This window comes from Nerophis ophidion, linkage group LG04, assembly GCF_033978795.1.
Source record: "Nerophis ophidion isolate RoL-2023_Sa linkage group LG04, RoL_Noph_v1.0, whole genome shotgun sequence".
Classification (NCBI taxonomy): Eukaryota; Metazoa; Chordata; class Actinopteri; order Syngnathiformes; family Syngnathidae; genus Nerophis; species Nerophis ophidion.
The window spans coordinates 16,049,082-16,063,489 of NC_084614.1; the positions used below are offsets into that span (position 1 = coordinate 16,049,082).

Genomic DNA, 14,408 nt, shown 5'->3' on the forward strand with positions numbered 1-14,408 from the left:
TTGTAACACTTGCTAAATGTGGCTTGGCATTGTCTTGCTTAAATAAACAGGGGCGCCCATGAAAAAGACGGTGCTTCGATGGCAGCATATGTTGTTCCAAAACCTGTATGTACCTTTCAGCATTAATGGTGCCTTCACAGATGTGTAAGTTACACATGCCTTGGGCACTAATGCAACCTCATACCATCACAGATGCTGGCTTTTGAACAATCTGGATGGTTCGCTTCCCCTTTGGTCCAGATGACACGATGTCGAATATTTCCAAAGACAATTTGAAATGTGGACTCGTCAGACCACAGAACACTTTTCCACTTTGCATCACTCCATCTTAGATGATCTCTGGCGGCGTTTCTGGATGTTGTTGATAAATGGCTTTCGCTTTGCACAGTAGAGCTTTAACTTGCACTTACAGATGTAGCGACAAACTGTATTTAGTGACAGTGGTTTTCTGAAGTGTTCCTGAGCCCATGTGGTGATATCCTTTAGAGATTGATGTCGGTTTTTGATACAGTGCTGTCCTTTCTTGTGAAAGACTGAGCTTTTTTTGGGAAGCTGTTTTTATTCCAATCATGGCACCCACCTGTTCCCAATTAGCCTGCACACCTGTGGGATGTTCCAAATAAGTGTTTGGTGAGCATTCTTCAACTTTATCAGTATTTATTGCCACCTTTCCCAACTTCTTTGTCAGGTGTTGCTGGCATCCAATTCTAAAGTTAATGATTATTTGCAAAAAAAAAAATGTTTATCAGTTTGAACATCAATTATGTTGTCTTTGTAGCATATTCAACTGAATATGGGTTGAAAATGATTTGCAAATCATTGTATTCTGTTTATATTTACATCTAACACAATTTCCCAACTCATATGGAAATGGGGTTTGTATTATTATTCATCCATTTAAAAAAAATTATGAAAAAAGAGGATATGCAGAAGTGTTGTGGAAATTCATTGAAGGTTAAAGGATGCATCAGTTTAGGATTTTTCCTTTTCCTGCCCAACATCCTTCCTGCCATCATCATCATCGCCGGTTGTTGTTCTCTATGATTAAAGACGTGGGGAGGATTTGCGTGTATCAAATTGTGTTTTGTGCCGCGTGTGCAAACGTCACTGTGAGGGCATCAGCGTGTCCTTGCCGGACAGTTCCTGCGAAAGATGCTGACTGGGACAAATGAAGTGGCGCTGTGAGGGGAAAGTGGGGGATGGAGAGAGACGGCAAACGACAACAATAAAAGTACAAAGGTGCACAGGAAGCACATCGCTTGAAATGTGCTGCTTTTGTTTGCAGAGAACAGAGACATGCCAGAGACGGCGTCATTACATACATCAAACGTACTGACTAATCAAAGCTTTCGGGATATTTTTACAATTTTAAAAACAAACCTTTATGTTGTTATCAACATTGCTGCCTTTTCTCTTTTTCCACATTGTGCCTTTTTGCTCCATTTTTTTTTATAATTCATGATGATTATTTTGGGTTTACATTTTTGACCACAATGTGCCACAGGCTGCACTAAAGACATCCATCCATCCATTTCCTACCGCTTGTCGTTTTCGGTTTCGCTGGAGCCTATCCCAGCTGCATTCGGGCGGAAGGCGGGGTACACCCCGGACAAGTCTCCACTTCATCACAGTGCCGAGACAGACAACATTCACACTCACATTCACACACTAGGGACCTTTTAGTGTTGCCAATCAACCTATCCGAAGGTGCATGTCAGCCATGCTTTAAAGGCCTACTGAAATGAGATTTTCTTATTTAAACGAAGATAGCAGGTCCATTCTATGTGTCATACTTGATCATTTCGAGATATTGCCATATTTTTGCTGAAAGGATTTGGTAGAGAACATCGATGATAAAGTTTGCAACTTTTGGTCGCTAATAAAAAAGCCTTGCCTTTACTGGAAGTAGCAGACAATGTGCGCGTGACGTCATCGGTGTGAGGGCTCCTCACATCCGCACATTGTTTATAATGTGAGCCACCAGCAGCAAGAGCTATTCGGACCGAGAAAGCGACAATTTCCCAATTAATTTGAGCGAGGATGAAAGATTTGTGGATGAAGAAAGTTAGAGTGAAGCACAAAAAAAAGAAAATAAAAAGCGAAGGCTCCAGGCGGCGGCAGTGTGAGCGTTTCAGATGTAATTAGACACATTTACTAGGATAATTCTGGAAGATCCCTTATCTGCTTATTGTTTTAATAGTGTTTTAGTGGGATTGTAAAGTCATACCTGAAAGTCAGGTGGCTGCAGTGAACGCCAGTGTCTCTCAGAGAAACCAATGCAGGAGCCAAGATCACAGCTGCCTTTTTGAGCTGCATGATGAGGTCGCATAATCCACTCAAGTCTCCGGTAAGAATCAACTTAATATCACAATTTTCCCATACTTAACCTCCTGGTTGACGTAGAGAAACATGTTCGCTTGACCGCTCTGTGTTAAAGCTTCACAACAAACAAAGAAACACCGGCTGTGTTTCGGTGCTAAAGACAGCTGCAATCCACCGCTTTCCACCAACAGCATTCTTCTTTGACGTCTCCATTATTAATTGAACAAATTGCAAAAGATTCAGCAACACAGATGTCCAAAATACTGCGTAATTGCGCGTTGAAAAGAGACTACTTTTAGCCGTAAGTTGTGCTGTGCTAATATGTCCCCTCCAACCAATAACGTCACAAAACACGCGTCCTCATTGCGCGACGTTTTCAACAAGAAACTCCGCAAGAAATTTAAAATTGTAATTTAGTAAACTAAACCGGCCTTATTGGCATTTGTTGCAATGTTAATAATTCATCAGTGATATATAAACTATCAGACTGCGTGGTGGGTAGTAGTGGGTTTCAGTAGGCCTTTAAATCAGGTGTGTCCAAAGTGCGGCCCACGCTCGTATTTTTAATTGGCCCGTGACAACTATCGACTAAATGAACACACCACAGATTAGAACATTACACACAAAACAAAGACAAAATCAATCAGGCCCAAAAACGGCACCTCAATACCAAGATGGTGCGTATGGGGCTGGGCGATATGGCCTTTTTTTAATATCTCGATATTTTTAGGCCATGTCACGATACACGATATATATTTCGATATTTTGCCTTAGCCTTGAATGAACACTTGATGCATATAATCACAGCAGTATGATGATTCTATGTGTCTACATTAAAACATTCTTGTTCATACTGCATTAATGTATGCTACTTTTAAACTTTCATGCAGAGAAGGAAATCACAACTAAGTCAATTGACCAAAACTGTATTTATTAAAGTTATTAGCAGGTGACTTTTCAAATGATGCTATATATTAGCAGTAATGCTACTTTTGTGCCTCACACTTGACAAATTGAAGTTGTCTGTTCGACATATTCCCACTTGAAGCCAAACCACCGCCAGACGATGGACTCCCTGCTGTTTTTCTTGGGAATCAATTCTTCGTTCATTTGTTACCAAATTCGCACCTTCTTTCTCTCGTATTACCACTCACACGGCATCGCTAGCATCACAGCTAACGCTACCCAGTCTGCTACCTCTCTGCTCCCTGAGGGCGTATACGTATGTGACGTGTGTAAGTTTGTGCGCTTGTCTGTGAGAAGGAGACACAGGAAAGAGTGAGAAGAGCCAGTAGGGTAATGCCCGCAGCTGAAAGCAACTGCGTGAGAACGTATACTCGAATATCACGACATAGTCATTTTCTATATCGCACAGAGATAAACCCGCGATGTATCGCGTATCTAGATATATCGCCCAGTCCTAGGTTTGTGTTATTGTTGTCTTAGTGCACCGTGGATTTTTGACAAGTACCCATTACTTTTTTTCATTTTGAAATTCAGTTGGTTTTCAAGAGTTGGAAGTGTTTTAAGAGCATTTCAAGTGTTTGTAAGTGTGTGCAAAAGCTGTGTAAAGGGATTTTAGATACTCTAAATTAGAGATGTTGATGTCCAACTCTTAATTACCAATTTCGATATCAACTGATACCGATAAATACAGTCGTGGAATTAACATATTATTATGCCTGATTTTGTTGGGATGCCCCGCTGGATGCATTAAACAATGTAACAAGGTTTTCCCAAAATAAATCAATTCAAGTTATGGAAAAAAAATGCCAACATGGCACTGCCATATTTATTATTGAAGTCACAAAGTGCATTATTTTTTTAACATGCCTCAAAACAGCAGCTTGGAATTTTGTACCTGCTCTCCCTGAGAGGAGTAGGCTGTAGCAGGGTTGTGTATATTGTAGTGTCCCGGAAGAGTTAGTGCTGCAAGTGGTTCCGGGTATTTGTTCTGTTGTGTTTGTTGTGTTACGGTGCGGATGTTCTCCCAAAATGTGTTTGTCATTCTTGTTTAGTGTGGGTTCACAGTGTCGCGCATATTTGTAACAATGTTAAAGTTGTTTATACGGTCACCCTCAGTGTGACCTGTATGGCTGTTGACCAGGTTTGCATTGCATTCACTTGTGTGTGGTGTGTGAAAAGCCATAGATATTATGTGATTGGGCCGGCACGCCCCCAATATTGTTGTCTGGGTGGAAATTGGCAGAATCGTTTCCCCGCGAGATTTTCGGGAGGGGCACTGAAATTGGGGAGTCTCCCGGGAAAATCGGGAGGGTTGGCAAGTATGACCAACTGATCTGTACTTGTCCGTGTACCACTCTGTACAGCGGCGTTTTAAAAAGTTATAAATTTTAGTTTTTGAAACCGATGCCGATAATTTCTGATATTACATTTTAAAGCATTTATCGGCCGATAATATCGGCAGTCCGATATTAGCGGACATCTCTACTATAAATGCATATGATATTTATAAAATCATTATATAAATGATTGTGGGTTCTTCCGAGGATGTCGTAGTCGTAATGGTTTGTGCAGTCCTTTGAGACATTTGTGATTTAGGGCTATATAAATAAACATTGATTGATTGATTGAAATAGCTTCCCTAGTCCTACACATCTACACAGTTTGATGGACTTACTTGTTGGCCCTGTCATGAGGTGGCGACTTGTCCAGGGTGTACGTTGCCTTCCGCCCGAATGCAGCTGAGATAGTCTCCAGCAGCCCCCGCGACCCCAAAAGGGACAAGCGGTAGAAAATGAACGGATGGATGTATTTATTGCGTCAAGGCCTCGTCTGAAAAAGGTTGGTCAGCCCTGCTTTAAGTCATCCTTGAAGTTGTTTGCTACGTTCTTTCCTGTGCTGACTTACTCCACAAATCAAAAGGTATGTACTGAACATGGTACCGACAAAAACCCATTGAAGCTGTTCCCTCCCGCCCCCCTGCAAAGTGTGCAGGCTGCAGAAAGTGTTAGTGGTGTTTGCAATGTGTAGGAATTCTTCTCACGCTGGTCTCTCCTGCCCCACAGTGGCCAGCGGCGGCGCTCGCAACCCAAAAACCCGCATTCAGCCAGGGACTTGAGTCTGACATCAAATGTGACGCACAGGAGAAATAAATCCAAGTCAAGGTGGCCTATCATAAAGTCTAGACAGGAAATTGCACACGAGCAAAGCAATACGTGATTTCTTCCTAATGTGCAACGAAACTAAAGCGGCTTCCTCTAAATAGAAATGATTGTTTGTGGTTGTTGTCGCGTGTTGCTAAGACCCCACACCCACCCTGCCAGTAACCGGAGAGACCATCCTGCCTTATGTGGGGGCAAACCCCACGCCCACCCATGGGTGATGTGACAGAAAATACAAACCCTGTTTCCGTATCAGTTGGGAAATTGTGTTAGATGTAAATATAAACAGAATACAATGATTTGCAAATCCTTTTCAACCCATATTCAGTTGAATGCACTACAAAGACAACATATTTGATTTTCAAACTGAAAAACATTTTTTTTTTGTGCAAAGAATCATTAACTTTAGAATTGGATGCCAGCCACACGTGACAAAGAAGTTGGGAAAGGTGGCAATAAATACTGATAAAGTTAAGGAATGCTCATCAAACACTTATTTGGAACATCCCACTGGTGTGCAGGCTAAATGGGAAGAGGTGGGTGCCATGATTGGGTATAAAAACAGCTTCCCAAAAAATGCTCAGTCTTTCACAAGAAGGGATGGAGCGAGGTACACCCCTTTGTCCACAACTGCTTGAGCAAATAGTCTAACAGTTTAAGAACAACGTTTCTCAAAGTGAAATTGCAAGAAATTTAGGGATTTCAACATCTACGGTCCCTAATATCATCAAAAGGTTCAGAGAATCTGGAGAAATCACTCAACGTGAGTGGCATGGCCAGAAACCAACATTGAATGACAGCGACCTTCGATCCCTTAGACGGCACTGTATCAAAAGCCGACATCAATCTCTAAAGGATATCACCACATGGGCTCAGGAACACTTCAGAAAACCACTGTCACTAAATACAGTTGGTCGCTACATCTGTAAGTGCAAGTTAAAGCTCTACTATGCAAAGCGAAAGGCATATATCAACAACATCCAGAAACGCTGCCGGCTTCTCTGGGGCTGAGATCATTTTAAGATGCACTGATACAAAGTGGAAAAGTGTTCTGTGGTCTGACGAGTCCACATTTCAAATTGTTTTTGGAAATCTTCGACATCATGTCATCCGGACCAAAGGGGAAGCGAACCATCCAGACTGTTATCGGCGCAAAGTTGAAAAGCCAGCATCTGTGATGGTAAAGTGGGTGCATTAGTGCCCAAGGCATGGGTAACTTACACATCTGTGAAGGCACCATTAATGCTGAAAGGTACATACAGGTTTTGGAACAACATATGCTGCCATCTAAGCGCCGCCTTTTTCATGGACGCCCCTGCTTATTTCAGCAAGACAATGCCAAGCCACATTCAGCACGTGTTACAACAGCGAGGCTTCGTAAAAAAAAATTGTTCGAATACTTTCCTGGCCCGCCAGCAGTCCAGACCTGTCTCCCATCGAAAATGTGTGGCGCATTATGAAGCGTAAAATACGACAGTGGAGACCTTGGACTGTTGAACGACTGAAGCTCTACATCAGGGGTCACCAATGCGGTGCCCGCGGGCACCAGGTAGCCCGTAAGGACCAGATGAGTAGCCCGCTGGCCTGTTCTAAAAATAGCTCAAATAGCAGCACTTACCAGTGAGCTGCCTCTATTTTTTAAATTGTATTTATTTACTAGCAAGCTTTGCTCAACATTTTTAATTCTAAGAGAGACAAAACTCAAATAGTATGTGAAAATCTAAGAAAATATTTTAAAGATTTGGTCTTCACTTGTTTAAATAAATTCATTTACTTTTGTACTTTGCTTCTTATAACTTTCAGAAAGACGATTTTAGAGAAAAAATACAACCTTAAAAATAATTTTAGGATTTTAAAACAAATATACCTTTTTACCTTTTAAATTCCTTCCTCTTCTTTCCTGACAATTTAAATCAATGTTCAAGTTTTTATTTTTTATTGTAAAGAATAATTAATACATTTTAATTCAATTCTTCATTTTAGCTTCTGTTTTTTCGAGTAAGAATATTTGTGAAATATGTCTTCAAACTTATGATTAAAATTCAAAAAAATTATTCTGGCAAATCTAGAAAATCTGTAGAATCAAATTTGAATCTTATTTCAAAGTCTTTTGAATTTTTTAAAAAGTTTTTGTTCTGCAAAATCTAGAGGAAATAATGATTCGTCTTTGTTAGAAGTATAGCTTGGTCCAATTTGTTATATATTCTAACAAAGTGCAGATTGGATTTTAACCTATTTAAAACATGTCAACATTGTAAAATTAATCTTAATCAGGAAAAATGAGTAATGATGTTCCATAAATTCTTTTTTTAAATTTTTTCAGAAAGATTCGAATTAGCTCGTTTTTCTCTCAATTTTTTTAGGTTGAATTTTGAATTTTAAAGAGTCGAAATTGAAGATAAACTATGTTTCAAAATTAAATTTTCATATTTTTTCGGGTTTTCTCCTCTTTCAAACCGTTCAATTAAGTGTTTTTTCATCATTTATTCTCTACAAAAAACTTTCCGTAAAAGGAAAAAAAATGTATGTATGTATATATATATATATATATATATATATATATATATATATATATATATATATATATATAGATTTATATATATATGTATAGATTTATTAAAGGTAAATTGAGCAAATTGGCTATTTCTGGCAATTTATTTGTGTATCAAACTGGTAGCCCTTCGCATTAATCAGTACCCAAGAAGTAGCTCTTGGTTTCAAAAAGGTTGGTGACCCCTGCTCTACATAAAACAAAAACGGGAGAGAATTCCACTTTCAAAGCTTCAACAATTAGTTTCCTCATTTCCCAAACCTTTATTGAGTGTTGTTAAAAGAAAAAGTGATGTAACACAGTGGTGAACATGCCCTTTCCCAACTACTTTGGCACATGTTGCAGCCATGAAATTCTGAGTAAATTATTGTTTGCAAGAAGAAAATGAAGTTTATGAGTTTGAACATCAGATTTGTTGTCTTTGTAGTGCATTCAACTGAATATGGGTTGAAAAGGATTTGCGAAGCATTGTATTCTGTTTATATTTACATCTAACACAATTCCCCAACTCATATGGAAACGGGTTTGTAACATAATAGTGAGAGTCCAGTCCATAGTGGGGCCAGCAGGAGACCATCCCGATGTTGTACACTTTGAAATAGATTAAAGTGTTTCATGATTAAAAAGCACAGATTCATCGTTTATATTGGTCGTAGCAGCTGACATGATGAATGCACAAACATTGTGATTTCAAAGCAGCCCTTTTTTTTAAAAATATTGACACATCGGGGGTTTGGAAGAAAATAAATGATGAAACATTTTCCAAATGGTTCTAATTTCAAAGAGTAAAGTTGGCATGCATTGTTTAAAATGATAGAAATGTTTTTTGTAGTATGTATCATGAACAGGAAGTAGTGCTTGTGGCTTCCTGCTTTCTTTCAAGCGCCCGTTTTGGCTGTCCGACCGCCCTCCGACGGCGTGTTTCATTCAACTGGAATTCACTGGAGAGGGCGAGCGAGCCGGCTTTAGAGGGAGTGAGAGAGCGACGCGTGGCAGTGAAAGAGGGAGAAGGTGTTAAGCTCGCGCCATTGATGTTTGGAGGTACTCAGGGAGGTTGTTTAGGTTGTTAAGTTTACTAGTGTGATGTTTGGAGAGACTCTGGGGTTTTAGTTTGTGTCCTGACCTGGGATCACAGTTCTGCCGATACATCGGGACCTTGGCTATCATCCCTGGCAGTCACGACATGGACTACTTATGTGACCCGAGTGTCATAGCGTCCATCCTGGTGGTGACGATCCACCTCCTCACAGCGGACAGGCTCTGGTTCTATCATCGCCGCCAACGTCGCCCCGGTCCTCCGATGTTTGAAGGAGGTAAAAACTTCTGCTCATATCACATATTAGCGCCACGTGCTTCCTGTGGAGGGCCCACCCCCGTCAGTAATAGACACCTGTTGTAGCTTCATATCAGCTCTTTATCAGCTGCACCACTGTCAGGTTTTAGCATGTGACCTCAATGTTCTATTTTAGTGAAAAACTTTCCTCCAATTTCATCCCCTGCAAACGTGTTGTGAGTCAGTACAGAAGAAAGAGCCGTAGCCAGAGTGAGGAAACCTTTTGCTTTGATAAACTGCCGGCTTTTATGTCATTTGGCAAATGCAGTGTTTACAAACAACAAAATAAATACAATAATTAAGGGTATTTTACTCAATATTGTGCGAATGCATTAACACAAAGCCTTCTATTTTATTCATGTCAAATTCACAATGGATGTTATTATTTTGTAATGTTTATATTTTCAGTCTTACAAACTTAAATTCCGGAAGAAGTGTGGAAAAAATTAAACTGACGAAGGAACATAATTCCAAAGAAGGAACATCAAGCTTCTGTTTCTTCATGCTGTTAACTAGGGGTGTGGGAAAAAATCGGTTCGAATACGAATCGCGATTCTCACGTTGTGCGATTCAGAATCGATTCTATTGTTTTTTTTTAAATCGATTTTTTTATATTATGTAATTTTTTTAGTAATCCAACAAAACAATACACAGCAATACCCTAACAATGCAATCCAATTCCAAAACCAAACCTGACCCAGCAACATATAGAACTGCAATAAACAGAGCAATTGAGAGGAGACACAAACACAACACAGAACAAACCAAAAGTAGTGAAACAAAAATGAATATTATAAACAGTATCAATATTAGTTACATTTTCAGCATAGCAGTGATTAAAAATCCCTCATTGACATTATCATTAGACATTTATAAAAAATAAAAAGAAAGAACACTCGTGTCACAGTGGTTTACACTTGCATCACAACTCATAAGCTTGACAACACACTGTGTCTAATGTTTTCAACAACAACAAAAAAAGGAATATTTTTGGTTTGTTTATTAGTTAAAACAAATTTACATTATTGCAATCAGTTGATAAAACATTGTCCTTTACAATTATAAAATCTTTTTTTTTTAAATCTACTCTGCTAGCATGTCAGCAGACTGGGGTAGATCCTGCTGAAATACTATGTATTGAATGAATACAGAATTGTTTTGAATCGGAAAAATATCGTTTTTGAATCGAGAATGGCGTTGATTCGGAAAAAAAAACGATATATAATCGAATCGCGACCCCTAGAATCGATATTGAATCGAATCGCGGGACACCCAAAGATTCGCAGCCCTACTGTTAACTATCTGTCGAGCCGCACACGCTGAAACGAGTAGTACATTTGTTTGACACTGCAGCGTGAAAGCCGATGTGTTTAGTTTGCACTTAAGTAAACGCAGGCTCAAAGAATTACAACCTGCAGAGGAACTTTTTAAGGAAATATCCAAATTTGATGTCCAGCCCCTGAGGCCTCAGGTTCTTGAAATTGCGGCCCTCTTTGTTATGTAGCTAAATAGCCCTGCACTGCAAAAAGTCAGTGTTCAGAAACAAGTAAAAAAATACAAAAATGAGGGGTATTTTACTTGAACTAAGCAAAATTATCTGCCAGTAGAACAAGAAAATTTGGCTTGTCAAGACTTTCCAAAACAAGTATAATTAGCTAACAAAAATACCTTTAATATAAGTTTATTCTCACTAATAACAAGTACACTTTTCTGGGTAGAAAAGTAAAGTAAGAACTTTTTGCTCAATTGGCTGAAAAATATTTTTAAATAGGTACCGTATTTTTCGGACTATAAGTCGCAGTTTTTTTTCACAGTTTGGCTGGGGGTGCGACTTATACTCCGGAGCGACTTATGTGTGAAATTATAAACACATTACCGTAAAATATCAAATAATACTATTTAGCTCATTCACGTAAGAGACTAGACGTATAAGATTTAATCGGTTTTAGCGATTAGGAGTGACACATTGTTTGGTAAACGTATACCATTTTTATTATGTTATAGTTATTTGAATGACTCTTACCATAATATGTTAGGTTAACATACCAGGCACCTTCTCAGTTGGTTATTTATGCTTCATATAACGTACACTTATTCAGCCTGTTGTTCACTATTCTTTGTTTATGTTAAATTGCCTTTCAAATGTCTATTCTTGGTGTTGTTTTATCAAATAAATTTCCCCCAAAAATGCGACTTATACTCTATTGCGACTTATATATGCTTTTTTCCTTCTTTCTTATGCATTTTCGGCAGGTGCGACTTATACTCCGGAGCGACTTATACTGCGAAAAATGCGGTAAATGCTAGTGCCATTATCTTGACATAATGATATGCACTCGGCATCATGATTTTTTTTTTCCATGCTTGAAGTAAGAAATGATTACTTTAAAAAGGTAGTTTTATACTTGTGAGTGTTGATGACACAGCTTTGCAACAGTTGATATTTTAGTTTCAAGCATGTTTTACTCAATATAGGTCATCAAATCTCAGCAACAAGCTGTAATAGCTTCTTACTCAGATCATTTCAGACCAAAACCCTTAAAACAAGTAAGACACTCTAACATAAAATCTGCTTAGTGAGAAGAATCATCTTATCAGACAGAAAATAAGCAAATATCACCCTTATTTGTGATATTTAATCATACTTAGATTTCAGTTTTTGCAGTTTGCATTTATCTTAGATTTGTTTGTGTTTATTTTCCCTACGGCCAGCGTTTGGCAACTGCTCCTGCACGGGTCACATTGCAGGCTTAGCGTCCTAAGCCGATGCGGGATTTGTTGCTTTTGGTGGAGACACGCGACTAATTTGCTGTGAATGCGATGTGATTGGCCCGGGTGAAGTGCCTTGGCGTGATGTAACCGCGCAAGTGAAACCCGCACCAAGTGGGTGGCACACTTCTCTCCGTGTCATGCAGACGCTACTTTTCAAATGACTACTTCTTCATACTGCTCTTTTTGTATTGTACCCTAGGGATGGGCATATTGCCTAAAATCTATATCCCGATATTTGTTGTAGTCTCCTGTAGGGCTAGGCGATATGGCCTTTTTTTAATATCTCGATATTTTTAGGCCATGTCACGAGACACCATATATATCTCCATATTTTGCCTTAGCCTTGAATGAACACTTGATGCATATAAACACAGCAGTATGATGATTCTATGTGTCTACATTAAAACATTCTTCCTCATACTGCATTAATATATGCTCATTTTAAACTTTGTTGCAGAGAGGGAAATCACAACTAAAGTCAATTTAGCAAAACTGTTTTTACTAAAGTGTTATTAAGCAGTGGCACAAACATTCATGTCATTTCCAAAACAGAAAGTGCAAGATTGTCTGATACATTTTAAAGGGGAACATTATCACAATTTCAGAAGGGTTAAAACCAATAAAAATCAGTTCCTAGTGGCTTATTTTATTTTTTGAAGTTTATTCAAAATTTTACCCATCACGCAATATCCCGAAAAACTGCTTCAAAGGGCCTGATTTTCACCATTGCTATATCCACCCATCCATTTTTCTGTGACATCACTGCGTGACGCCAATACAAACAAACATGGCAGATAGAACAGAAAGATATAGCGACATTAGCTCGGATTCAGACTCGGATTTCAGCGGTTTAAGTGATTTAACAGATTACGCATGTATTGAAACGGATGGTTGGAGTGTGGAGGCAGATAGCGAAAACGAAATTGAAGAAGAAACTGAAGCTATTGAGCCATATCACGGCAGACAACGGCAACGAGGACGAATTCGGCGATCGCCTTCTAACCAATGATTGCATCTTTTGACCATTGGTGCAACTTGAATCCGTCGATTGGTATGTGTTTGTTTGGCATTAAATGTGGGTGGAGGGAAAGGCTGGATGCAAATATAGCTACAAATGAGGCATAATGATGCAATATGCACATACAGCTAGCCTAAATAGCATGTTAGCATCGATTAGCTTGCAGTCATGCCGTGCGCAAATATGTCTGATTAGCACATAAGTCAATAACATCAACAAAACTCACCTTTGTAATTTTTTTGACTTTATAATTGGACATGCATCTGCTTTGAGTGTCGCAGGATATCCACACATCTCTGTCGTAGCATCACTATCGTCGGTAGCGAAGCTACGACAGAACAGAACAAACGAGGGACTTTTGCATCTTTTGACCACTGGTGCAACTTGAATCCGTCGATTGGTATGTGTTTGTTTGGCATTAAATGTGGGTGGAAGGAAAGGCTGGATGCAAATATAGCTACAAGTGAGGCGTAATGATGCAATATGTACATACAGATAGCCTAAATAGCATGTTAGCATCGATTAGCTTGCAGTCATGCCGTGCGCAAATATGTCTGATTAGCACATAAGTCAATAACATCAACAAAACTCACCTTTGTGATTTCCTTGACTTTATCGTTGGAAATGCATCTGCTTTGAGTGTCGCAGGATATCCACACATCTCTGTCGTAGCATCACTATCGTCGGTAGCAATGCTACGACAGAACAAAACAAACGAGGGACTTTCGTATCTTTTGACCACCGGTGCAACTTGAATCCGTCTATTTGTATGTCTTTGTTTGGCATTAAATGTGGGTGGAAGGAAAGGCTGGATGCAAATATAGCTACAAATGAGGCATAATGATGCAATCTGTACATACAGCTAACCTAAATAGCATGTTAGCATCGATTAGCTTGCAGTCATGCCGTGCGCAAATATGTCTGATTAGCACATAGGTCAATAACATCAACAAAACTTACCTTTGTGATTTTGTTGACTTTATAATTGGAAATGTATCTGCTTTGAGTGTCGCAGGATATCCACACATCTCTGTCGTAGCATCGCTATCGTCGGTAATGATGCTACGACAGAACAGAACAAACGAGGGCCTTTCGCATCTTTTGACCACTGGTGCAACTTGAATCCGTCGATTGGTATGTGTTTGTTTGGTATTAAATGTGGATGGAGGGAAAGGCTGGATGCAAATATAGCTACAAATGAGGCATAATGATGCAATATGTACATTCAGATAGCCTAAATCGCATGTTAGCATCGATTAGCATGCCGTGACTGATTAGTACACTCCA

General features: G+C 39.2%; 1 protein-coding gene across 12 annotated transcripts in view; it reads left to right on the top strand.

Moving 5' to 3' along the window:
- macf1a (microtubule actin crosslinking factor 1a) overlaps positions 1–14,408 on the top strand; it is a 441,796-nt gene that overhangs the window by 147,794 nt on the left and 279,594 nt on the right. Inside the window, exon 1 of one of the 12 annotated variants that reach the window (XM_061897244.1) lies at positions 8,980–9,311. The exons of the other annotated variants lie outside the window; for them this stretch is intronic. Coding sequence (XP_061753228.1) covers positions 9,182–9,311 — 130 coding nt within the window. The 5' untranslated portion in view covers positions 8,980–9,181. Of the gene's footprint in view, positions 1–8,979; positions 9,312–14,408 lie in introns of those variants that run through there. 12 annotated transcript variants of the gene reach the window in all.